We start from the raw sequence: 27,354 nt of genomic DNA on the forward strand, positions 1-27,354 counted from the left end.
TCCTAGAGTTCACCTTGAAAATGGGGAAAAGAATCCCTTCCTTACCTTCCTCACAGTGGTGTTTCATGAGGATAAAATCCAAGCAGAGTTGAAGATGCCTTGAAAAGCAAGAAAGTGCTATATAAATGCAAAAAGTTACACTATTTCACTTCAGAGATGGGTAATTTGGGGGTGATTTCCATTAACCCAAAGACACCAGCCACCAGAGGTGGAAGAAAATGCTACAGAAAATCAGAAGTATGCTCACGACAACATTTGGAAAAACTGGCCCATTTTAATCGCTTTTTTAAAAAATTCTAAAATTTAGAACAGGTCTCATTTCCTTTACCTTTTTCGCTTGACTACAATTCTGTTACATCCAAGCAACATTTCTATAATGAGAAAAGTAATAGACAGCCTCCTATGCAGCAGCAGAAAATTACAAACACACGAAGGTGCAGTTAAACAAAGACCCTTCCATAAGTCACAGCTCACCCATACAAGCAAAATAAAAGGTCTGTTTGTTTCACAGTTAGAAAGATTAACATCTCCCTCATGAGAGGAGGCATTAGTTTGCAATGCAGGCCCCAAAGTTTTGTGAAGAGATCAGTCACTTTGGATGGTAGAGAATAAGCAGGAGTTTTCTTAAGACTGAAAAGAAGTTGATTTTGTTCCGTTAGAAAGAGGAGGATAAAAGAGGAAAGAAAGTATCTAGAGGTGTTTGATTTTCAAAGTTTGACCTTGAGTAATAGGGAAATAATACTTAATGACTCTCCTTAATGACTAGCAAAAGAATTAGTCTAAAAATATTGTCAAATGTTTGCTTTCACCCCAGGTCAAAGTTTGTCAAAACCCAAACACACAAAGAAATACATACAATTAGAATTACAAATCTCCTTAAGGTTCCCAGAAGCTCCACACTCACCCTGACCCTCTTTTCTCCTGTATGGTTAAGAAGCAAAGGACATTGTTACATTAGTGACCACATCTGTTACTATCAGTTTATCAGGGCTCCTCACCTGCCCCGTGTTCAGGAACTCAGTTCCAGCTCTCTGTCTGCCCTTATCTTAGCATGTTATATGTTACCATGGAAACTTACAAAGGAAAAAAATATTTACTCCAAGATTTATTTATTACATTTCTAAAGCGCCTTTCCTCCTCAGAGCCCAACCACTGTAGCAGGATGTTAAGGACTGCTGTGCTTTCCTGCATGAGCCCCCATCCTCTGGGGATCCTGAGAAGGATAGTGGATGGGTCCTGGAGCTCGCATGAAGGGAGGCGGTGGTCCCATTGGGTGGAACATGTGTGGTCCAAAACCTGCAGATGGGAAGGAACAGATGTGTAGGATTTTTAGCTCTTGACAAACTTTGATAATTTTCATTTCTCTCTCAGTCTAAAGTAGCAACATGTAAACCAAACTAATCCTAATGAAAAACTGACTTCCAGGCCAGCCTCCAGAATTAAAGGTGTCTGTCCAACTACTCGCTCTCCTCCTCAGAAGGGCCACTCTTTTGGACAGTGCTGTAGTTTGTGATTTGCAGAAGAGATCAATTAACTGATGAGATCGGTTTTTATGTGTTATGCTGTGTTTTCAAACAAAACTAGTATAAAAATCTGAACTGACTATGAGGAGATTGGAGTTCTATTAATCAATTAACAAGTACTTGTCAAGTGTCTACTCTGTGGGAAAAATGAAACAGTCCTTGTCCTCAAGTGCAAGCAGGGAGATGATATATAACTAAGTTTATACAAAATAAATACAAGGTAAATTTTTTTTTGGCGGGCAGGGGGAGAGGCAGGAAAAGAGGAGCAGAGGGAACAGCCCTAGTACCTAGCGGAGAGAATCAGGAAAAGCTTCATGTAGGGGGTGGTGCTTGAGGAGAGGGGGACAGCCAGTGCAAAGGGATGGAGGCAGGAGACAGCGCATCACATCAATTTTGGCTGGATTGGAGAGTATAAGAAAAGGAGGCTGGGGCCAGACTGTGAAGGGTTTTAAAGTCTAAACAGAGCGGCTCATATCTGATTCTGAGGGAATAAGGAGCCACCGGAGGATTCTGAAATTTTAATGTTAGAACTAGAAGGGGCTTAGAGATCAATCCCCTTATTTTTTAGAGAAAGAAATTGAAGACAGATCCAGGCAGACCATTAGGGATAGATCCAGGACTGTACGAAATCCCCTATCTTCTGGGCTAGAGGCTGATGAAACTTCTGAAAATGAAGGTCTTACCTGGTGGGGGAGGAGGTGCAATCCCAGGAGGAGGGGGCAGGGCAATATTAACCACGGCTGGAGGACCACTGGGAGGGAGATTAAAATAATTGGCAGAGGCTTCTTCTTCAGCTGCTGGAGGAGGAGGAAGAGCTAAAGAAGAGAGTAACACAAGTTAGATACAATGATGTTCAGGGCAGGAAAGCCAAAGTGGGAGTATGTAACCACTGCTTCCTCCCATTATTTCTATTCTTTGCTAATGGGGATTCTAGGAGTTGCTACCTGTCACAGGGGAAATTTATTTACTATTCAGAGTAACAAGCTGGTTGTTATATTAATATTCAAGCAAGCAACGGAATAAAAACATTCTTACCTCCAGGAAGTCCTGGGACAGGTTCCAACTTAATTCCAGAGTCTGTAGTTCCTTCTTTTTCCTTTTCTTTTCCTCTGGCTGCCTGAGATCTGAAATGCACAACAAAATCAAAATCATCATACGATGCTGAGGAAGATGACAGAAAGACACGGCCTATTACCACTCTTCAGGCTACTCACAAATCCACTAATATTCAAAGAAGTTAATGTTATTCTGGAATCCTGACATTCTAAACTTGTATATACAGCTCACCACACTGCAATCTCTCAAAAAAATTGTTAAAAGAGAAGCATAAACACAAATCTCACCTTCCCCATTTCACATTAAGTCTGCGCCCATTCACAATCAGCTTGTTGAAGGACTTCTCGGCAGCCATCTCTGCAGCTTGCCTTGTCGCAAACTGGATGAAAGCACACTGTTGCCTCTGTACAACTGTGATCGTTCGGATCTCACCAAACTGGTAAAAGTGATTTCTACATGGACAGAAAGATGGACAAACCTGACTCTATTTTAAGTTAAACACATAGCATAGTTACACAACATGACACATATCTCCAACACACTGAAAACAGATAAACTCTTTTATTGCCACAGAGAGGACAGCCACCTGGTGACCCCTGGGGAATTTCTCCCCCACTTCCCTTTTTTCAGCCTGGCTCCTAACAAAAAGAACACAAGAGAAGTGCCAGCCAACTATACTGCTTTTATTATTGGATGAAATGCCTGGACACGAAGTTTACTTTTGACTGCAAATGACATAAACTCAACAAGGTAGGGAGAATGTTCCTTAAGGAATGTGGAAGTCCTCTTCCTCTCCTCAGGGCAAACTTCTGACAAACATTCACCTTTTCCTTGATTACCCCACCAAGTCCTTGGTTATCCTCCTAACCCCCTCTGCCAGTCTTATGATCTTGGAACCCTATTAGGGAAGACAAACATTAGCTACGCTTCTTTACTCAAGGACAGAGGAGAGCTCTACGTGCCAGTTTTCTGTGTACAGATGTTTACTATGGAGGGCCTTTGTTTCTGTGACTTCCTGTCTTTCTATACCATCCTTAATATTTTTCCAAAGAAGAGAAGGTACAGAAAACAGCCTGTGGTTAGTTATATATTGTTTTTTTCTCATTAAGGGAAGACTCAGAAATACTGTCTCCACTTTCTCGGAAATACCATTCCAATTTTTGTCACTAATCCTTATTCAGCCAGGACCAAATCTGTGGCTCGGCAGCAAGGTGGCACAGTGGATAGAGTGCCAGGCCTAGAATCAGAAGACCTGAGTTCAAATCCAGATTAGAAACTTAACTAGCCATGTGAGTCTACGCAAGTCACTTAACCCTGTTTGCCTCAGTTTCTTTATTTGTAAAATGAACTGGAGAAGGAAATGGCAAGCCACTCCAGTATCTCTACTAAGAAAACCCTAAATGGGGTCATTAGGAGTTAGACATGATTAAAAACAACTGAACAATGACATACTCTTGTGATTAGAGGAACCTCACCAAACTTTTATCATTAATACCTCTTTCTTCAAAGTGTCTCCATACATATTACATTGTGAAATGCATCAGGGTATTACTTCCAAACTGCTCATTTCTCCTTATGCCCAGACATATCATCAAAATTTACTAGATATAACAAGGTCACCAGATATGAACCCAAAGAATAAATCTCCCAATCTGCTGCCTTACATAAATTTCCATGACCATCACTACTGCATATGTTTTACCTTTCCAGTGGGGGTCTGGGGTGTGCATGTTCCCTAATCAACTAAAATATATGTACATACCTGAGATCTGTCTCACTAATTGTATCTCCCAAGCCACCAACGTAGAGAGTAGTAATAGTCTTATCATCTGGAGGGTCCAGCCGAGGCATTGTTGAAGCCCGTTTTAGCAGCTTATCTGCCACAGGATCATTAATACCATAGTACCGATCTTTGATATTCTGATCAGCAAGAGGATCATCAGGGTCTGTAGGCTTCTCATGTCTGTGAATTAGGATGAAAATTAACAATGATGACTTTAAAGCTAAAGAAGTCAAAATTCCATTAGGCCACATAATAAGTTTACTTTAAAAGAAGTCACAGAATAGAATAAAAAGCTCATCAAAATTGAAAATCACATCATATTAGCTCCGTTGAACGACCACTTTCTTCTTTAATGCTCTTAGTTCCCTTCTTCATTTGTACTGCCATCCAGTTCACCGGTATGGGATGCAACTAGATGGCTCCTTTCCAACTCAAACCACAACTCTGTATTCATTTTCAGCCTTCCCATTAATTGTGATTCTCAAACACTCTTCCGTTAGCAACCTGAACTCCTCAATTCATCATTTCCAACTTCACTTTAAGACACCCAAGAAGGATAATCCCCCCTTAGAACTCACTAGAAACTTTACATCTCCAAGATTATGGACTCTGAAATGCCTTGCTCTGGCCATAATTCCTTGTTCTACCTTTCCTACTTCCTTACTACTCACCTTAACTATGACTTCCAATCCCTCAGTTTTTTTTTTTTTTGGAGGGCAATTGGGGTTAAGTAACTTGCCCAAGGTCTCATGGCTAGTTTGTGTGTGTGTGTGTGTAAGTGTCTGAGGTCGGATCCGAACTCAGGTCCTCCTGACTCCAGGGCTGGCGCCCTACCCACTGCGCCACCTAGCCGCCCCCTATTTTTTTGCTTTTTTTTTTCTTTGGAGAGGGGAAGGTAGGGCAAGTGGGATAAAGTGACTTGCCCAAGGTCACATGGCTAGTTTGTGTGTGTGTGTAAGTGTCTGAGGCCGGATCCAAACTCAGGTCCTCCTGACTCCAGGGCTGGCGCCCTACTCACTGTGCCACCTAGCCACCCCCTATTTTTTTGCTTCTTTTTTTCTTTGGAGAGGGGAAGGTAGGGCAAGTGGGATAGTGACTTGCCCAAGGTCACATGGCTAGTAAGTGTGTCAAGTGTCCAAATGCGGATTTGAACTCAGGTCCTCCTGACTCCAGGGCTGGTGCTCTATTCACTGCACCACCTAACAGCCCTCAATCCCTCGGTTTTTTAGTATTCTTCCAGTCCATCAACTCTGTTCCTGCAGCCACACTTCTCTCCCTACAGTCAGCCACTTCAATAATATCTTCTCTTCTACTTTTCCTCCCTTGACCTTTCATTATTTACACCCTCATAACTGGCAGCCCTGGGTAGTTTTTACTGTTTATCTCTCCTCATGGCTGCTCCTGAGCAGTCAAAATGCAACTGGAGAGAAATCTGACAACTGCTGACTGGGTCTGCTATAAATGTGGTAATTTCTTCTGGGCACTCAATGCTGCACAGCAATCCCTTTTATTAATTTTAATTCTTAATTACATCTCCCAAATATCTGTTCCAAAACTCTTTTGTTGCAATGACTCCAGGTATTTACTGAACACAGAGTATAATGCACTGGTGAAATACATGGTGGATATCTCCAAGAATTGCAAGGTGAGTTTTAAACCTATTAAAATTCTTCTAAATCAGGGATCTTAACCTAAGGTCTGTGAACTTTAAAAAACTTTGATAATTGTATTTCAATGTAATCATTTCTCCTGGCAATCCTATGTATTTTATACCTTTAAAAATGCTATTCTGAGTGAATAACATAAAAAACTGGTTTAAGAAACCCTGCTCTAAATCTTTTTTTTTTTTAAACATTAAGTTTTTATTGATGTTTTCTGTTTTTTATCTCAGTATATATCCCATGTATCTCTCTCCATTCTGCTCCCTGAGAGCCTTCCTATATGACAAATAGTATTGTTTTTGGAGAGGAAAAAAAAAAGTGAGCACAGCTGACTGATAGTGAAAAATATGTAACATTTGGGGATCTCTCAGCTCCACAAAAGGGTAGGCTGGAGGGGCGTCTCCTCATATCCCTTCATCTGACTCTCCCTTGATTTTTTATAATTTTGTCACACTTGGTCTAACAATTTTTGGGTATCTTCTTCTTACCATTTACATTGTTGCACTTACTATGCTTTTTATTTTCCTGGCTCTGCTTTTTTCACTTAGCATCAGTTCAAATAGATCTTTCCATGCTTCTCTGTATTCATCACACACATCATTTCATACAATAATATTCCATTATATTCATGTACAACTTGTTTTGCCATTCCCCAAATGATGGACATCAATTGTTTCCAATTCTTACCTAATACAAAAAGTGCTGCTATAAATATTTTAGAGTGTGTGGGGATTTTATTCTTATTGATGGATTCCTTGGAGTATAAACCCAGTAATGGAGTCTCTGGTGCAAAGGATATGCATGTTTTAGTCATCTTTTTTGCATAATTCCAAATTACTTTTGAAAACGATTGTACTACTTTCCAGTTCTACCAATAATGTATTAGTGTGCATATGTTCTTATGATCCCTACAACATTAATTTGTTGCCTAATTTGCAGAGTTGTTCTGATTTGTATTTCTATTATTAGTAATTTGGAGCATTTTTTCATGCAGTTGTGACTATTCTACAATTCTTTTGAGAACTGTTTGCTCATATCCTTTGACTATCTATTGGGCAATGAATATTAGTTTACACATAAATATTTATGTATATACATACACATGTTAATTGTTTAAATATCTGATATACCAAAAACCCATATCAGAGAAATTTGGTAAAAAGATTTTTTTCTCATTCAACCACTTCCCATCTTATCCTAGAAGCCTTACAGTTGTCCATGCAGAATCTTTTAAGTTCCATGTAATCAAAATGATCTAATTTATCTTTTGTAACTGCTTCTCTTATTTGGTTATCCATAATCTATCCATAGTTGTGAGAGCTCTTTTAATTTTTTAAATAACATGATCTTTAATATTAAGATTATTAATTAATTAATATTAAGATATTTCAGAGCTACAGAACCCACAAAGTGACAGAGGGAAACAAATCTCTGCTGAAGGCAGTCCGACAGGAAGGGCTAATTGACCGGGCTGGAAGCTAAGCGCAGTCTCATGGGAACCACATGGTTGCGGTCCCAGGGCGGCCCTGACCAGCTGCAGCCTGAGCAGACTTCAGGACAGTGAATCATTAAGCAGCTGTGGTGGTTTCCAGAGTCTCAACTCAAACGCCAAAAAGAAAGTAAAAGGTCAGGTGGGCACTCTGCTGGAACTGGGTGGAGAAGAGTGTGGTCTGGCCCCTGCCCCTGGGGCAAGAAGTGGCAGAGGTATGGTGGCTGCAGCTGCTGCCTCTGGCTGCCTCCAGAGCTCCTGGCCTGCAGATCATTGGGGGACCAAGCCACCATTCAGAGGGTAATCACTCTTGCTTTATTTAACCTGCTTGGATCTGGATCATGGTCTTGGGTGGTGGTCCTGGGGCATGTGGCCACTGTGCCAGAGCTTGTGGAGGCTGCAGGGAGGGCACCCTCCTAATATCTCTGGCAGCTGCAAAAACCCCAGCAATTTGGGACACAGCTCTCTCCACTCTGGAAGCAGAGTTTTACTGGGGCAAAGAGCTCAAAAGTCAAGTAATTGGTTGGCAATATGAGAGCAAGCAGAGAAAGCACAATGAGACCACAGAATCCTTTTTGGGGGACAAAAAGGATCAAAGCATGGAACGGGAGGAAGACAACAAAGTCAGAACTCCTGCATCAAAAGCTTCCAAGAAAAATATGAATTGATTACAGGCCATGGAGGAGGTCAAGAAGGACTTTGAAAATCAAGTAAGAGAAGTGGAGGAAAAATTGGGAAGAGAAATGAGAGTGATGCAAGAAAATCATGAAAAACAAGTCAACAGCCTGCTAAAGGAGACCCCAAAAAATACTGAAGGAAATAACACCTTAAAAAACAGACTAACCCAAATGGCAAAAGAGGCCCAAAAAGCTAATGAGGAGAAAAATGTCTATTTTTTTTTTTTTAAAGCAATTAGGGTTAAGTAACTTGCTCAAGGTTACACAGCCAGTTATTTCTGGGTGGGTGCTAAGTATCTGAACCTGGATTCGATCCCCAGGTCATTCCGACACTGGGGACGGTGCTCTTACTCGCTGTGCTACCTGGCTGCCCCCAGAAGAATATCTTAAAAAGCCAAATTGCCCAGATGGAAAAGGAATTTCAAAAACTCACTAAAGAGAATAATTCCTTCAAAATTAGACTGGAGCAAATGGAAGCTAATGACTTTATGAGAAATCAAGATACTATAAAACAGATCCAAACAAATGAAAAAATAGAAGGCAATGTGAAATATCTCACTGGAAAAACCACTGACCTGGAAAATAGACCCAGGAGAGATCATTTAAAAATTATTGGACTACCTGAAAGCCATGATCAAAAAAAGAGCCTAGACAACATCTTTCAAGAAATTATCAAGCAGGAAACAAACAAATTAATTAAAAAAAAAAAAGGGTATGCACAGTTTTATTACCCTTTGGGCATAGAACTCAAAATCTTGTAAAAAATGAAAGCTAAAGAATTTTTCTTAATATGTAATTGGAAAAATAAAATACTATTTAAATAAAAATAATAATTAAAAATATAGTAAAAAAAAAAAAGAAATTATCAAGCAAAATTGCCCTGATATTCTAGAAACAGAGGGCAAAACAGAAATTGAAAGAACTCACCAACCACGTCTTGAAAAAGATCCCAAAAAGAAAACTCATAGGAATATTATAGCCAAATTCCAGAATTCCCAGGTCAAGAAGAAAATACCACAATCAGACAGGGAGAAAGAATTTGAGTATTGTGGAAACACAATCAGGACAATACAGGACCTAGCAGCTTCCATATCAAGGGACTGAAGGGCTTGGAATATGATCTTCTGGAGGTCAAAGGAGCTAGGATTAAAACCAAGAATCACCTACCCAGAAAAACTGAGTATAAATGCTTCCGGGAAAAATACGGTCATTCAATGAAATAGAGGATTTTCAAGCATTCTTGATGAAAAAAACAGAGCTGAACAGAAAATCTGCCTTTCAAATACAAGATGCACGAGAAGCATGAGAAGGTAAACAGGAAAAAGAAATCATAACGAACTTATTAAAGTTGAACCATTTATATTCCTACATGGAAAAACAATAATTGTAACTCATAAGACTTTTCTCAGTATGAGGATAGTTGAAGGGAATATATATATGTATATGTATGTATACCTATGTATATATGTATGTATAGGAGGGTATATGTGTGTATAAATATATATGTGAGTGTGTGCATATGTATATACATGTATACATACAGAGCACAGGATGAGTTGAATATGTAAGGGATGATATCTAAAAAAATTAAAATTAAGAGGTGAGAGAGGAGAAAGGATTTTGGGACAAGGAGAAAGGGAGAGATAGATTAGGGTAAATTATATAAAAGAGGCAAGAGAAAACTGTTACAATGGAGGGGAAGAACAGGAAGGTGAAAGGGAATGGATCAACAACCTTACTCTCATTGAATTTGGCTTAAGGAGGGAATAACACACACGCTCAATTTGCTAAGTTACCCTACAGGAAAATAGGGGGAAAGGGGACAAGAGGGGAGATGATAGAAGGGAGGGCAGACTGGGGGAGAGGGTAGCTAGAAGCAAACATTTCTGAAAAGGGACAGGGTCAAAGGAGAAAACAGAATAAGTGTGGGGCAGGATAGGATGGAGGGAAATACAGTCTTTCACAATATAACTACTATGGAAATGTTTTGTGTAACTACACATGTACAACTTATATTAAATTGCTTTTCTTCCCAGTGGGGGTGGGTGAGGAGGGAAGAAGGGAAAAAATCTGGAACTGGAAAGTTTTAAAAACAAATGTTTAAAAAAAATTGCTTTTTACAGGCAACTGGGAAATAAGATTACAAGCACTGGGGTATAGAAATCCATTTTGAGGGGTGGCTAGGTGGCACAGTGAATAGAGCACTGGCCCTGGAGTCAGGAGGACCTGAGTTCAAATCCCACCTCAGACTCTTGACATACTTAGCCGTGTGACCTTGGGCAAGCTGCTTAACCCCAACTGCCCTCCAAAAAGCAAAAAAAAAACCTCAAACCAAAACAAAAACAGAAATCCATTTTGGCCCTATTAGAAAGTTAGGGAGGGGGGATTAGGGAGGATCTAAGAGAGAACAGCCTGGGGGAAGGGGTATTTAGTAGGCTTGCTATTTTTGGGGTGGGAGATAGAGGAAAGATGAGGAAGAAAAATTTGTAACTCAAAATCTTGTGGGAATGAATGTTGAAAACTAAAAATAAATAAATTAGTTAAAAAAAAAAAAGATCCTGTAATCCATTTAGAATGCATTGTGTTGTATTAAGCCTAATTTCTGCTAGATTGCTTTCTAGTTTTCTGGGCAGTTTTTATCAAACAGGAAGCTTTTCCCTAGGTAACTTATGTTTTCCACTTTATAAAACACTAGGTTATTGAGTTCTATCATTCCTGAATCTCCCTTGTCAGTCTGTTCCATATCTCTCCATTCTTTAAACAATACCAGATGGTTTTATAACTGCTGTTTCATAATATAGTTTGAGGCCTAAAAGTGTTATTCTCCCTTTGTCCTTACTTTTATCATTTCCTTTGATATTCTAGATCTTTTGTTTCTTTTAAATTAATTTCGTCATTATTTTATCAAGCTCTGCAGTATTTTTTGAGGTGATATTGAAAGTCACTGGAGTAGCTGGAATCACCAAAGAATAAAGGGTAGAGAAGGGGGAAAGCACACACAAACACATACACACACAATGTATTTATGGATGTGTCTATCTGGATTTTCCACAGAGATGACAGGTGGCAGCTAAGTGGCACAGTGGGCAGAGTGCTGGATGTGCAATCAGGACTTGAATCCAGTTTCAGATACTTACCAGCTCTGTGATCCCACGGATTACCCCTTGATTGGCATAGCATCAAAAGTATAAGTTAATCTTGGTAGTATTGTCATTTTTACTATATTGGCATGGCTGAGCCATGAGCACTGAATAATCTCCCGTTTTTTTCGATTGTTAGCTCCTGTCACTACCATGTTGCCGTCTACGTCTTCTTGAAGCTTAACTATTTCTTTTATGAATTTTGGCTGCTAAGGCATCTGATATTGGTATGTTGCCTATGGTTCCTTTCAGCAGAATTTAGTTCCTTGCTTGTCCCTTATTTTTTTTAATATTTGTTTTGTCTGGTAGCATGATGGCAACTTTTGATTTTTTGGATTCACTTGATGCATAGTAAATTTTTCTCCATCCCTTCAGTTCTATTTTGTCTATGTCTTTCTTTTTAAAATGTATTTCTTATAAGCCACAGATTGTTGAGTTTTATTTTTTTTTATCTGTCACTTTTTTTGGTCTTATTAGATTGTTTAATCTATTCACATTTAAAGTTGTAAGAGTAAGATTTATATTTTCTTCCATCTGTCTCTAAAATTATTTTTCTCCAAGTTATGATTCTTTTCCCTTCTCTTTTGCATAGTATTATGTTTCTTAAATTATTTTATTTTAATGTTTAAGGTGGCTCTGTTCCCACTAGCTCTCTTCTCCGCCCCTGCCCCAAGCCCCTCTTCTTGTTTGTTACTCTTCTCCCTTTTGGGTTTTATTTGTTCTTCTTCTGCTTTTATATGGTTATCTATTTCTTTCTCATTTTTCTTCCTCTCAGCTAATCAAATAGATTCTCTCTTCATCTACTTTTCCTTTAGCCAGTCCTGTTCATTAGATAGTTTTATTATTATTTTTTTTGGATGCCTTTGCAAAAGGGATTTATCTCACACTTCCCATACAACCTTTCCCCCTCTCAGCAGTTGAGCTCAACTCATATTTCACTAAGAAAACAGAATCCATTTCTATGTGCTCTCTTTCCTGCCTTACTCTGTTATCTCAAAATCCTTGACAACATTCCACATTCTCTCCTCTTTTACTCTAGACCAAGATGAAGAGGGGTAGAGTGCTTAGCAAAAGTGGCTGGCACGTAGTAGGTGCTTAATAAATGTTTCTTGACTGAATAACAACCCCTTTGTTTGGCAAGGACAACCACTCTATCTTCCTGATCCTCTATCTTTTCCATCTCATTCAGTAGTTTACCCCTGTAACCATCCCCTCTTTTTTTCTGAATTTCTATCATTCCCTCTCTATTAGCAGCCTGCTACCTCTATGTTCATCCTTAAAATAAGGAAAACAAACAAACAAATCTTCATTTGATGTTGCCATTTTTAAGTTGCCATGCTAGGTCATGTCACTTCTAAACTCCTAGAAAAAAACCTGCTTATATTCAACTAAACTTCATTACGTTCTATTCATTTTTCAACTTTATGTGTCTTCTAACCTTATCTCTCAACTGAAGTTGCTTTTTCAAAGTTACTAATGATCTCTTAATTACCAAATCTGGTGGTTCTTTATCCTTTTTGACTTCCTTTGCAGTATTTGACACTGCTGATCATTCCCCTCCTTTCGGATATTCCCTCCTCACTGATTTTTCATGACAACATGCTCTCTCCTGGTTCTCTCCTTATCTGTTTGGCCATTCCTCATTCCTCTGTGTAGGATCTTACCCACGTCCTATCCACTAAGTGTGCATACACCCAGTGGTACTAACCCAGGGCCTGCTCTCCCCTCTCTACTTCACTCTTGGGATCTCCCATGGGCAGATGATACTGATTTCTCAGATCTAGCCCTAGCCTCTCTTCTGAGCTCCTGTTCTGCATCACATTTCTAAATGGATGTTCCCCACAGACACCTCAAACTCAGAATGTTCAAAAGTTATTATTCTGCACTGCTTCTTAGCCCATCTTCTTAACTTTTCTACTGCTGAAGGTATTACCATCCTTCTAGCAATCCAAGTCTGCTCCTTTTGGGTCATCCTTAATCCTTTCCTCTCTCTTTGTATCAAATTGCTTAAGGCTTTTAAAGATTCATTTTTAAAAAGTACTGATTTTTAAAAATTTTATATCGACGTCTTTTCCAAATATCTGTACCTTCCTTTGGTCATTCCTTGTAATAAAGAATACAAAACAAAAAGCAATTTAGTAAAACTGACCAAAAAATTGACCAACAAATCAGGAAAATGACAATATATACAAGTGTTCCCATAGTTGTTTTTTTTTTGCCTTTTGGAGGGCAATTGGGGTTAAGTTACTTGCCTAAGGTTACACAGCTAGTTGTGTGTGTGTGTGTGTGTGTTAAGTATCTGAGGCCGGAACCAAACTCGGGTCCTCCTGATTCTGGGGCCGACGCTTTACTCACTGTGCCACCTAGCCGCCCCCTGTTCCCATAGTCTTTAACCTTTGTAAAGAAGGGAAATTAATTACTAAGTCTGGTTGATTCTACTTCCACAACATCTTTACATTTGTCTCCTGTCCCCTCACATGGCCATCATCTTAGTTCAGGACATTATCATCATTAATATGGATTATTCCAATATTCTCTTAGTCTCTCTGAGACCAACCTCTCCAATCCATTCTCATCACAGTAACCAAACTGATATTACTAAAGCTCAGGTTTGACTATATCAGACCTCTGATCAAGAATCTCTAGTACCCCCCTATTGCCTCTAGAATGGGGGTTCTGAACTTTTTTTGTGTCACAGATCTCTCTGATAATCTGGTGAAGCCTACGGATTCATATTCAGTGTAAGGCTGGTCAACAACACTCACAATCAAAGGAAATGCTAAATTTCAGTTAGAAGCTAGTAAAAATAAAGATGTAATTTTTTTTCATTCAAGGTCATGTCCTCCTGAAATCTATCCATAGACCCCGAGTTTAAACGCCCTTGGTCTAAAATAAAATACAAACTTTTCATTTCAAAATCTTACCCCCCAAAAGTTGGCTCCAGTCTAGTTTTCCAAGGCTTACTGCACATTCCTCTCATGCATGTATGTGATGTTTGAGTCAAACTGGCCTATTTGCTGTTTCCCACAAAAAACACTTCATCTCTTGCCATACTTTTGACAGGTTATCTGCAATTCAGAATATCCCTCTTTACCTTGGCCTTGCAGACTCCTTGGCTTCCTTCAATGTTTAGCTTAAGGACCACTCCTCACATAAGGCCTATCATGATCCCTCCAGTTGTAGGATCTTCCCCTCTGGACATTGCTTTGCACATATGTTGTATTTGCTTATCTGTGTATATTATCCTCCTAATTTTATATACTCTGAATAGGACAGAAAAACTCTTTAACAGCAGGAATTTTTGTTTCTGTTCTTGTATTCCTCAGGCACAAACGTACTCAATGAATGTTTGCTCTCCAAAACTGTGTCTCTCTTTTCTTCCTTTATTCCTTAGTGACTTCAGCTACTCTGAAAACTTTCAAAATGACCTTTACATGGGTGATACACACAAAATAAGTGTGTGCATGTGTGTGTGTGCGTAGTCAAACAATAAGAAATGAGTCTGGACACACACACACATGCACGCACACACACACACGCACGCACACACATACTTTTTTTGAGAGTCTCCCACGTTAAGGTGATACTGAAAGTCATTGGAGTAGTTGAAATCACCAAGGAATAAAGAGTAGAGAAGGGGAAAAATACACATACACACACACACACACACACACACACACACACACACACACGCACACAAAATATATTTATAAATGTGTCTATCTGGATTTCCCATAGAGACCACAAGTGGCATCTAGGTGGCACGGTGGATAGAATTTAGCTTCTGACACTCACTAGCTCTGTGATCCCACGGAAATCACTTAACCTCTCTTGGACTGTGTTCTCACCCATAACATGAAGAGTTTGGACTCATAGACTCTGAAGTCCTTTCCAGCTCTATAGCTATGATCCTGGATTCCAAACTGAATTTATCTTCTCCCTACAACCTGTCCTCCCCTAACTTCTCTATTTATACTGCTGGTACCGCCATTGTTCCATTTATCCTGGCTTAAAGTATCAAAATTGTTCTATACTTTTACATTTAATCATTTACTAAGTCCTACTGATTATCTCTACAATGTAAGTATCCTTTTAACTCCCAATGGAGTCACTCACTACCTCACTGTCCTAACCATTATTTGTGCCTACATTCTATTTCCTCTCCAAAGCGGCCTTCACACAGCACTGCCCATTGTTTTCCTAATATGTTCCTCTAATCATATCACTTTTCTACTCCGAAATCTTTAGAGGCTTACTAATATCCACTGCATAAAATGTATACGACTTGTTCTGGCATTCATACGCCTTATAACCTGGCTCTAACTTATCATTTCTACTTCATCTCAAGGTACTCCCCCTCACATGCTGTACATTCCAGTCAGACTGTACCATACTGTTTCTTATTCTCACTCTGTCATCTCTCATCTCAACACCATCACCACGTGCTTATAATGGACTCCTCTCTACCCTTTATGGCTTGGTGTCACTTGCTTCCATGAAGAACTCCTTACACCTCTTTTTGCCTGAATTATTTTTTTGCGCTTATCGTTTTTCTTCCCCTTTTAAAAAAAGTAAATAGCATTTTATTTTTTCAATTACATGTAAAGGCAATTGTCAACATTCATTTTTTATAAGATTTTGAGTTCCAAATTTTCCTGCTTCCCCCTCACCCGAAATGCCAAGCAATCTGATACAGGATAAACACGTGCAATCATCACACTTCTCTCTTGTGTCAGTTACTTGTGCTCAAGTTTTAATGTCTGATTAGACTTAAGGTTTTCCATATAGTGAATACTTAATAATGTTTGCTGAATTGAATTTCTATTCATCACATGAGGTAACCTTGCTACCTTCACTACTTAAATGGTGAGACCTCAGAAAGAAACACTATCAAGTCTAATCATGGTAATCAGAGGGAGGGAGTACATGATATGTACGGTGTGTGTATGGTACAAGTATGGTACCTTGCATTTTTGGACCCAACCAATCCTTTCATTGGCATAGATGGTTTAGCGGATATACCGCTAGACTTGGGAAGACTCAAATTCAAAATCTGCTTCAGCCACTTAGCTGTGTCACCTCGGGAAAGTTATAACTTCTCTGAAACTCAAGTTTCCTCATGTGTAAAATGGGTTGATAACAGCATCCACACCTCAGTGGTGTTGTGAGGAACAAAAGAGATAACAGGCATAAAGTGCTCCACAAATCTTATAGTTATTATCATAAGGAACCTCTAGTGATGAAATGCCTCTAACAACAGCAAACCAGCAACTGCTCAACATCCTACAGTCTTACAGTTGTACAAGGACCTGAGCATTTAAAGGAGTCATACGGCCCTCATGTGTAAGAGATGAGATCTGACTCTACATTTTCCTAACTCTAGGCCAACATTTTGTCCATTGTGGCTACCTGTCTCTAATAAATAACTTACACGTAACAGATGCTTATTAAATAAATTAGCATAGGCTACTGCTTCATTGAATGAACTATCCCCTCCTCAGCCCAAACCCGGCAATTGCTAAGTGAGGTTCCTCTCTTACCTGTATGGACACTCCTCTCCTCTTTTACATTCTCCTTTCACCCAGAAGGAACAGATGTGAGGACGGTTCCGTTTGTAGTAAGGGGTGGTCCGAGCCAACTTGAGCAGCATGTCACTTGTAGCTGTGGCCTTCCCAAGAACACCAACCGGCCGAGTTCCATCAGAGTTAGAAATCTACAAGAAGATGCCAAAGGCAAGAGAGATCATACCGACAACAGAGATGCTTGGAGACGGCTCCCAAATCCCATCTCACGTCACTTTTACTCAGGATGTCACAGCATTTCCATACCTCTCGCTCAACATTCTGGGTGTAGTACTCTTTGTTCACATCGGACTTAGGCATGTCATCCTTAAAGGACAGTCCTGCATCGCGGACCTGAATAGGTAAGCCTGAAATCAAAGAAAGGAGTTGAGAGAGAAGTTCAGCAATAACCAAAACGCTAATTGACAAGCTGCATTTATTCAATATAGTAAAGTCCAATCCTATACTGCTCCTGTCACTTATAAAACACTACTAGAAATAAATTAGTTTCACGGCCATGGCTTGGAAAACTTTTAGTCAAAAAGAATTTTTATGATGACGTTATGTAAGATTATATCATGTTAGGTTCTGATCTAGAATCTGGATTATAGAATATCAGGGCTGGAAGGGACCTCAGAATCCATTTAGTCCATTTTTCCCCTAAAGTAGCAACCACTTCCACAATATTCCTGCTCTGTGGTCACTCAGCCTCTGCTGGAGCCTTTCCAGTTAAAGAGTTCTCATAATGTTCTATGGTAGCCATTTTATTTTTGGATAGCTCAAATTATGTGAATAAAGAGAGGTGAAAACTGCCTCCCTATAACTTCCACCCGCTACTTCTGACCTCTGGGACCAAGTAAAATAAATCTAATTATTCTTTCACATTACAATGCTTTAATCACTTGACTCTAAAAACCAAGTTAGATTAAACCAAGTTTAGAAAGAATTGCTTTTAATTCAAAGCATATGCTTTGAAAAGCACAAGCCCCCAACTACCCTGGAGTACTTGCACCAAAGTAAAGAGATGTAGTTGCATTTTGCTTATATGCCCCAAATTTAAATTTACAATGCTAGGGCTAGCTTCAGTTTCAAACAATTACTATAACTGGCCAACTTTAATTTGTAGAATTTTGGATAGAAAAATTGTAATTTTTTTTTTTTGCCTTTTTTGGAGGGAGGGAGGGCAATTGGGGTTAAATGACTTGCCCAAGGTCACATGGCTAGTAATTGTGTCAAGTGTCTGAGGCTGGATTTGAACTCAAGTCCTCCTGATTCCAGGGCCAGTGCTCTATTCACTGTGCCACCTAACCGCCCCCCTCCCCAAATTATAATATTTAGCAAACAAACAGAGGTGAGCTTCCTTTATCTAGAACAGATGTCTATACACTTTATTATGTGATATAAAAACCTCTTTGGATCCTACACTTACCACCACTAGAATACTATCTTTCCTTATATCCAGTCAAATAAGGATCAGGGAAGAGTCTAAGCATCATTTGAACACAGGCAATAAATAAACGGATAATTCTTTAGAATTAAAAAAAAATTGAACATAAACATAAAAATGGACACTTCCAAATATAAAGCAGAACAGAAAAAGAGAATTCTATGTAAAATCACATACTTATATACAGCTTAAGTAAGTATATAAGAACTTCAGGGTACTTTTAAAGTTGTCCTGTTTATTGATATATACAGATGATTTTTCTTTTGGAGACTGGGTCTCCCTATCTCATCCAGGTTAGAAGTGCGGTACCCACTCATGGGCTTGATGCCACTACTGATTGACATGGGAGCTTTGGCCTGCTTTGTTTCAGATGTGGGCCAGTTCACCCCTCTTTAGGCAGCCTGGTATCTTTCTTACCCCTACTCCTGGGGGGATTCACCACACTGGTGCCAAACTTCCTTTGGATGCATGATTGGTTTTAGACCTACTGTGGCTCAGAACTCCTGAGCTCAAGCAATCCACCAGCCTCAGCATTCCTGGTAATAGGAATTATAGGTGTTTGCTGCTAACACATATAATTCTTAACGACTGAGGAATTACGAGAGCATGAGACCTTTTCCCCACTGGCTACATTTCCCTGTCTTCTCCATTTCCTAAAATATTAGAGGCACAAGCTTGACGCATAGTGAAGGCTCCAGAAACTCTTCTTTATGCACTCAGAAAAAAATTATTACTGTGGCATTTTTCACTAACAACCACAATCCTGACCAGAGTCCCATACTAATTGTTTTTAGTTGTTTTTATTTCAACTAAATTTCCTATGTATCTCTAGGCTCTTCCAAAAAGACAACAATTGCCTTGAAAAAACTTACATTCCAGTTAAAGGATACAATATCTATACATATGAGTAAATACAAGGTAATCTGATTAGGGATAGGGAGGCTAATAATTAGGGGCTATCAAAGAAGACTCCATGGAGGAAAGTTTCACCTGAGTTGAACTTTGAAGGAATTAGAACGAATGCATTCCTGACATGGTAGATGGCTTATGTGAATAAACAGAGGCGGAAGATGGAATGTTAAGTTCAAAGTCTGGCCGGAATGAAGTATTAGAAGAAGAATGATGTGTTATAAAGCTGGAAAGGTCTTTGGATTAAGTAAGAGTGGATCAATAGACAAAGTATTAGATCTTCCCAGAATCAGATCTCTCAGAAGCTGTTGGCCTGAGGCATGGACAGAGGCATTCATTCCAAGTGTTACAGCTCTCCCTAAAATGCTGACACTCAAACGGCTTCCAAAACTTTCACTGGTATTATCAAAAGCATTGCCCTTTCTTAGCATCTCTGGGTCTTCTTAGTCCTCTGATGAGTTATTTTTCTTCATTTACTCATTACAAAAATTCCCACCCAGCATAGGAGAGATAAGACATGTACATAAATAATAAAAAGATGCCATAAGAGAGGTACAAGAATTTAGGAGGAGAGATTACTAGCTGAGAAGAGCAGGGAAAGTTAAACTAAAACCAGAACAGCTCTCTAAAGTGGCTGTTTTTGAAATTCTCATAACCTCAGTGGGAATGTGACAGCATCAAGTTCGTTTTACGGAAATTTTAATACACAATCTTAAGAATTCAGTTGAAATGAGGCAAATTAGAAAAAATTAGACATGGTCTGGATTGTGGTTGTACATGAAAAATCCTACAGTAACTGCTATGAGAACAATTCCTAGGTGACTCACTTCACCTGCCACTCACTCCACCTGGTGTAAATTCATCCACAAGGGTGCACATCTGAGAAGTTTGGACTAGGACTCTCCTTGAGTCACAACTAATTACTTCCAGGGCTCTCACTTAGGGCCAATTGAGATCCAGATTGGGTCCAGAATGTCCTTGGAAGAAACTGTACCTTCAGGCATCAATCAGAATGGTCCTGGAACTGAACCCCAAGGTTAGATTAGAACCAGATATGGGGTCCGAATTGGTGAAGGATGCAGGGGGACCATTTTCTAGGGCACGTGTTGGTTCATCTGACAACACAAACTCACCATATTCTAGGTCCAAAAGGCAGGTCTGACATACATTTTTTAGCTTGCTGCAGGTTTGGCACACTTCAGTCTTCTTAAAACGCATGCGAACACCGGGGCACCAGCGGAACACTGTGAACGGCCTGGCACAAATCTGGAGCACAAAGCCAGAGACCTTTACTGGCCCAGTCCCAGGCCTACTAGTATAACTATCTAATCACAGGCAAGGCCTTCTCCTTTGGAACAATTACTGAATCAAGAGGGTTGGGCTGGTGTTTAATGTTTCAATAATCTTGCTTTATGACGCTGGAAAACTTAAGAAAACCACCACTGATTAAAAAAAAACTTTTATCTAGAAGGAGAAATAACATAAATTCCAATTTAACTATCCCAACAGATATGATCAATTCTGGAGGATATATATATAAGAAGAAAAAAAGTACAAATTCTAGTTGCCTTTTTGTACACAAGATGAATCAATTTTTGGCCTTAGACTAACTGGTTAGGCTTCCCTTGGTTTCATTCAAAACCATTAGAAAATAATCTATAGAAAAAGAGGATACAAACAGCATAGGAAAGCTTTGCAGAAATAACTTCTATTTTTCTAAGTCTATTATCTTTAAAGGCAACTTTATTAGAAAATAGGGAAGAGTTCTCCAATGCAGATAAACTTACTTTGCATTCTTTTCCATACTTTTCTTTGGTCTGAAATAAAAGAAAACTGTAGTTATTAGGAAGAACACAATCCAGCAAATGTGTCTAGGATCCCTGGCTCTCTGAAGACAAAAAGAGGACAAAAAAGAAGGGATAATTTATCTTTGAATTATTTGGGAATCCTACCTAATCCTAATTAAGCCATAAGAAGTTAAGGACCTGACTTCCAAGAAAAGGAGGGCTGCTTACTGCTACCATCACACCAAAACTTCATTTTTGGGCCCCAATTTTCCCCAGGTGTATTCACTATTTAGTCCCTTGTAATTTGGCTTCTGTCCCCAACACTGTATAGAAACAGCTCTCTCAAAGGTCAATCATGCCTTCTTTATTACCAATCCGTGTTATTTTTTTTCAGTCCTCACATTGTTAAACGCTTTATTCTTCATGATGGTTTGTCTCTTCCCTAGGCTTCCTCGGTATTTCTACTCTTGTTTCTTCTCTCTGACCATTCTTTATCTCCTAAGATAGTTCTTCTCCCCCTCCTCCCACACCCAACTGTTTTGAGTTCCTTTCTCTCTATACTCTACATTTTGTTTATTTAAGGCACTCTCCTGATTTCAACTCTAAGTGGATGACTAAACAACAAATCAATCTTTCAATCTCTGACAACTCTTCCCATATTATATATTTAGCTACCTACTGGACCACTCCAACTTAATGTCCTTCCCCTTGTCACCTTAAATTCAGTATTATCTAAAAAAGAATTCAATCCTTTGCCTAAAAATTGTTCCATCTGATGTCCCTATTTCTGTCAATGGCAACACCATCCTTCTACTTTCCTGTGCTCATAATTTTGCTGTTAAGTATCTTTCTCCTCCTTTTCCCTCATCCCACACATCCAATTAGCTGTCAAGCCCTGTCAAACGCATTTCTACACTACCTCTCCTACAGTCATACACCCCCTGTTATTCCCACTGCTACCATCCAAATGAAGTTCCCCATTACTTTTTAGCTGCACCAAAAGGCAAAGAGGGAAGGGAAGGTTCCAGTTTCTAATCCTATATGTTCCAGTTAGTTTCTCCCTGTTCCTAGTCAATCAAGGAACCAACAAGCATTTATTAAGCCATGTGTCAAACACTCCACGATGTGGTTAAAAACTGGGCCAGTCACTCTCTGTACAAAAATAACGACAGAAACAATGATGGTAACAACTCACATTGCGCAGCACCTTTAAGATTTGTATAGCACTTTCCTCACAACAACCCTGTGAGGTGAGTAAGTTATGTCCTTGCTCAGGGTCATAAGGAGACCAAGCATGAAGCTATGGTTAGTTCAAAGCAAATCAATGAAGACCAAAGGAAAGTAAACTAAAAGTACTTGTCCTATATTATCGATGAGTTAACATAATAAATACAGCTTACATATTTATATGTAGATACAGGCATCTACAGTTGCTAATGTATTAAATCACTTTACACACACAGATGGCAAGAGACATACATTTAGAAGCATCCTAGTATATGAGAAACTGTATCACACTCTACCATACCGACCCTTTTGTAACTTACTAATACTACTACTCACACTAAACAGTACTTGAAGGCTTATAGAATGCCTTGCGCATCATCCTGTGAAGCAGGTAATGCAGGTATCATTATGCCCATTTTATGGATAAGAAAACTAAAACTTCGAAAGGTTAAAGGATTCAGTCCATAATTGCACAGCTATTAAGTGACAAGGGCAAGTTTGAACTCAGGCCTCCCAGCACCAAGCTGAATGCTCTACTGTACCATGCTGCTTCTACTAGCTGAGCTGTGAGGCAAGTCACTCTATGACTCTGTTTCTTCAGTGGTAAAATGGGGATAATAATTGGTCAGCCTATCTCATAGGGTCACTGTCATGATCAAGTTCAACAACTCCCTATACATTTATTACATCCCTCCTAGATACAAGGCATTGTGCTAAGCTCTGGAGAAATGGAAATGAAATAAGATAGTCCCTGCCCTCTAGAAGCTTACAAGAAACAGTGAGGTAGCTCAGTGAAGTGTGCTGGACCTGAAGTCAGAAGACGTGTGTTCAAATCTGTCCTCAACATTACTAGCTGGGTGACCCTGAGCAAGTCACTTACTGTTGCCTGCCTCAGTTTCCTCATCTGTAAAATGGAGATAAAAATAGCACCAACCACCCAGGGTGGTTGTGAAGATCAAATGAGATAATAATTTAGTTATGATTATTATAACCTAATGAGAGAATAAGACAGATACACAAAAGACAGTAACATGAATTAAAATATAATATACAAGGCCCAAAAAAGTGTTATGAGAGATTCAAGAGGAGAGAGAACACTTAGCTGAGAGAATAAAGAAGTGACAAATAAGCTGCACTTTGAAGGACGAGATGAGTTTCAAGAAGTGGAGAGGGGAAGAAGGGTTCGCTACAGTGGCAAGAAAAGAAGAAATAGGAGAACAGCAAAAAAGAAAAAGCTAGGTAACTGGAATATAGAGTAAATTACTGGGATTAAGTGTGAAATGAGACTTGGAGAGCATGCTGAAGACTGTCTCTGGAGGTCCTGAATACCAGACTAAGGATTTGGGCCTTTATAGATTCTTAGCTTATGAGAGCTGAAAGGGATCTTTAAAGATCTTGTATAACCCCTTTCTTTAAATACAGAAGAATCAGAGTTTGTAAAAAGTTACCTGCCCAAGGTAACACAGCTACTATATGCCAGAGTTGGGATTTAAGCCTAGATCTGACTCTTAGTTCAAAGCGCTTTCCAATGCACCATATAATTAGTGTAAAGTCACTAAAGTTGTTTGGACAGTGAATGATGTGATCAGACTTGTGTATTGGGAAAAAGGATTGGAAAAGGTAAAGAGAAGAGGCTGAGAGACCAGTTAAAAGATTATTACACTAGCCCAGGTGATAAGGGCATGAACTAAGGTGGTGGTAACTATAGTGGAAAGGAGGGAAGAAATATAAGAGTATAGAGGTAGGACTGAGGGGACATGGCAACTAAATGGGGGTGACAGTAGGGTGAAGGAGTTAAAAAAAAAAAAGAATGCAAGGTTTCAAGCTTGAGTGATTAGAAGAATGAAATGGGGAGACAAAGAAGATGCTCAGGTTTAGAGGGAGCAGAACAGGCAGGAAAGATGATATGGACATACTGAGTTCATGATGTCAGCCATACCTAGTAGAACTGAAGGACAGATGTTAAGACCAGAGATTTAGGATCATGAAATCTCACCAGTGAAGATACCTTAGAGGATTTCCCTCCATAACAATTCTGATAACTCATCCAGCCACTGCTTAATATTCAGTTATAGCAAACTCAGTATTTTCTGAGGCAGCCCCTTCCATTGTTGTACACTGTTAAAACTGAAAACTGCCATATACTAGTTGCAGTTTTCTCCTCTGAAGCTAAGGAAAACAAGTCTTTTTAATCACTTAGTTGCCCTATGTAAACACTGACTCCAGCATGCTCCAGGTGTGACTTGGACAAGTCCCCTGCAGACAACTCTGAGGCTATAAAATAGGGAGAGTTTCACCTCTCCAGCTGCCTTTAGAGATCAGAACTAGATGTCCAAGCAGACACCCTAAACTCACCATGTTCAAAACAGAAGTCATTATCTTTCCCCCCAAAACCTTCCCATCAACTATCCGAAGGACTATGAAGGGCATCACCATTCTTCTAGGCTCCCAGGCTTGAAATCCGGAGTCAGCCTTGATTCTTCAACAATCTCTCACCATCCCCATACAAGCTCTTACCAGAGTCTGTCAATTTCACCCTTGCAACATTTTTTCCCTATGCCCCCTTCTCTACGCTGGCATTGCCACCTCCCTGGTGCAGGACCCCATCACTTCATGCTTGGAATATTGCAGTAGCTGCTGATAGGTCTGTCTGCCTCCAGTCTCTCCCCACTCCAGTTCACCCTCCATTTGGTAGTCAGTGATTTTCCTAAAACACAGGTCCAACTATATCACAGCACCCTGACCCCCTATTCAATAAACTCCAGCGGCTCCCTATTACCTCCAAGATCACTATACAATTCTCTGATGTTCCAAGTCCTTCTAGACACCTCCTCCGCCCCTTTTCCACTGTCACATCTTATACCCCCTCCTTTGCTGTAATCATCTTTGATCCAGCGACACAAGGCCTCCTGGCTGTTCCCTGAACAAGACACTCATCTCCTGACTCTGGGCATTTGCACGGCAGTCCTTTGTGCCTAGAATGCTCTACCTCCTGCCTTCCCTGGTGTCTTCTTTCTGTTGATTAATTCCTATTTATTCTGTGTATAACTTGTTTGTACGTAATTTGCATATTATCTCACCCATTAGACTGTGAGCTCCTAGAGGGCAGGGACTATCTTTTGCCTTTCTCAGTATCTCCAGTACTCAGCACAATGCTGGGCACACATGCCTAAGAAATGCTTAGTGCCTATGTTGCAGGTTGCAGATAAAAAGCCAGCTTCTGAGTAAAGGAAAGCTGGGTTTAAGGTCAGTCTTCGACAACGCTGGCTGTTTGACCCTGAGTAACTCATTTAACTTCTCGGTGCCTAGGGTCAGTGGAGTCAAACTCAAATAGAAAGACATTCCTGCAAGGCCCCATATTGTCTCAGAAAACCACAAATTAATAATATCTACATTGTACCATATTTAACAAACTTTTTCTTAAACATTTCCCAGGGCAATCTATTGGGGGCATTAAGTTGCCTGAAGACCTTGAGTTTGATTACCTCTGCCTTAGGCAACTAAGTCCTAAACTGCAGAAGAAATACCCATCTGCATTAGTAGAGGTGGCACTTTTCTCCTTAGGAGTTTCCTGTAACAATGAAACCATGCATCTGTTCTCAAATAAAAATGGGGATGTTAGTTGCCATATTTACTTGATGGTGATTGTGAGGGCAGTTTTTATAAACTTTAAAAGGCTATGTAAATGTGAAATATCATCATGTAGCATCCAAAACCCACTTCAATACCCTCCTTCCACCAATTCAAACTCTAGTCTTGTACCTTATCTGGGTTTTGATCAAGTGACCACCTCTTTTGGGAAACTATGCCCAACTATTATGACCAACAGCCCTAATACTGCTGCTCATAGCTTTTCATCCCAACATTTGGGTGTCATGTGTTGAGAGGTAATTCCTGAACCAGAGTACTGAAAATGCCAAAGATTAGTGTAAGACAACATTTATAGAATAACTTCAGATTATAAAGAGCTAGATGGGGGCTGAGTGTAGTGTAAAGAGCTTGCTTCATATGGTCTGAGTGAGAAAAATGTCTTCTAGCCTTAAAGCAGGAAAGAAATCGAGCTCCAATGCCAACTGTAGGGGGGTGATAGGATCGCATCACCTTCGGGAGAGGAGCTTAATGAACTGAACTGATAAAGACGCCCAGACGCCGTGTAATAGACATGGAAACCTTGGCCACTTCTCACTTACCATCCGGATGTAGGGGTTTTCTCCAAGGCACGTCTGACACAGAATAGGGAAGTCCTGGGCAAAGGCAAAACACAGAAAGCCGGGTCACGCCGTGCCCTTCCTTCTCCTCGCCCCGTCGCCTGTCCTCATTCATTCCTGGCTGAGTGCGAGCCAAGGGGGGTGGCGCCCCGTGCACACGCCCGAGGGGGGCTCGAGCCTCAGTTTCCCCATGCATGGCGCGGGCGCCCCTTGGCCGGGAGAAAGTGGGAGGAGCGCACGGAGGGCTCGGCGGCCCCCAGCCTCCTTGGGGCTGCAGAGGCCGCGGCTCCGGCTCCGCCGGTCCCCACGAGCTTCTCGGGTCGGGGCCTCCTTACCTCCCTCCTTTCCCCGGGCCAGAGGAGCCTCAGCCTCGCCCCCACCCAACTCCCGCCTCCAGCCGCGGCGGGCGGACGGCTGTCGCCTCGCTCCCTTCCACGCCCCGCGACTGCCGGTGCCCGGATCCCGAGGCGGGTCACTTACCGCATCCTCCCAGTTCTGCCTGTTGTAGGTGTTGGAGCCCAGAGACGTCGCCATCTTGGAAGTGGCGGCAGCCACGGCGCTGCCGGCGGAAGTAGGAGCCGCGGCGCCGGCCCCTGGGGCGGGGCCGCCGAGATCCCAGCAGCCTCAGCGGCGGGCAGGGACGCTCTGGCTTCCTGCCGGCCATAGAGACGCCGCCTTCTTACACACCCACTCCTTCCGCTCAGCACGTTGGGGCGTGGCTTCGGCAGCCTGTTTCCTAGGATACAGGTTTTAGGACGGTGGGGGAGCATCTTTGGCGTCCCCTCAAGTCGCAGGGCAGGAAGAGATCTGGTACGGTGATGCAGATCTGGCTACAGCAAACCCCAGGGACGGGCCAGCCCCACCTGTAACAAGAGCCTCCTTTCAG

General features: G+C 40.6%; 1 protein-coding gene across 1 annotated transcript; it reads right to left on the reverse strand.

Annotated features, from left to right (window-relative positions):
* Positions 1 to 254: 254 nt before the first annotated feature.
* Positions 255 to 27,094, reverse strand: RBM22 (RNA binding motif protein 22). Its single transcript, XM_069102616.1, has 11 exons — positions 26,949 to 27,094; positions 26,451 to 26,504; positions 21,034 to 21,063; positions 20,380 to 20,512; positions 17,158 to 17,258; positions 16,870 to 17,042; positions 4,342 to 4,542; positions 2,867 to 3,031; positions 2,559 to 2,647; positions 2,207 to 2,338; positions 255 to 1,296 (listed from the first exon to the last, which is right to left on the reverse strand). The coding sequence occupies exons 1-11, from the start codon at positions 27,000 to 27,002 to the stop codon at positions 1,166 to 1,168; spliced, it is 1,263 nt and encodes a 420-aa protein (XP_068958717.1). The 5' UTR covers positions 27,003 to 27,094; the 3' UTR covers positions 255 to 1,165.
* Positions 27,095 to 27,354: the final 260 nt, after the last annotated feature.

The sequence above is a fragment of the Petaurus breviceps genome, unplaced genomic scaffold (assembly GCF_028583685.1).
Source record: "Petaurus breviceps papuanus isolate PSGF00001 unplaced genomic scaffold, PetGlider_PUasm1.0 551, whole genome shotgun sequence".
Taxonomy (NCBI): Eukaryota; Metazoa; Chordata; class Mammalia; order Diprotodontia; family Petauridae; genus Petaurus; species Petaurus breviceps.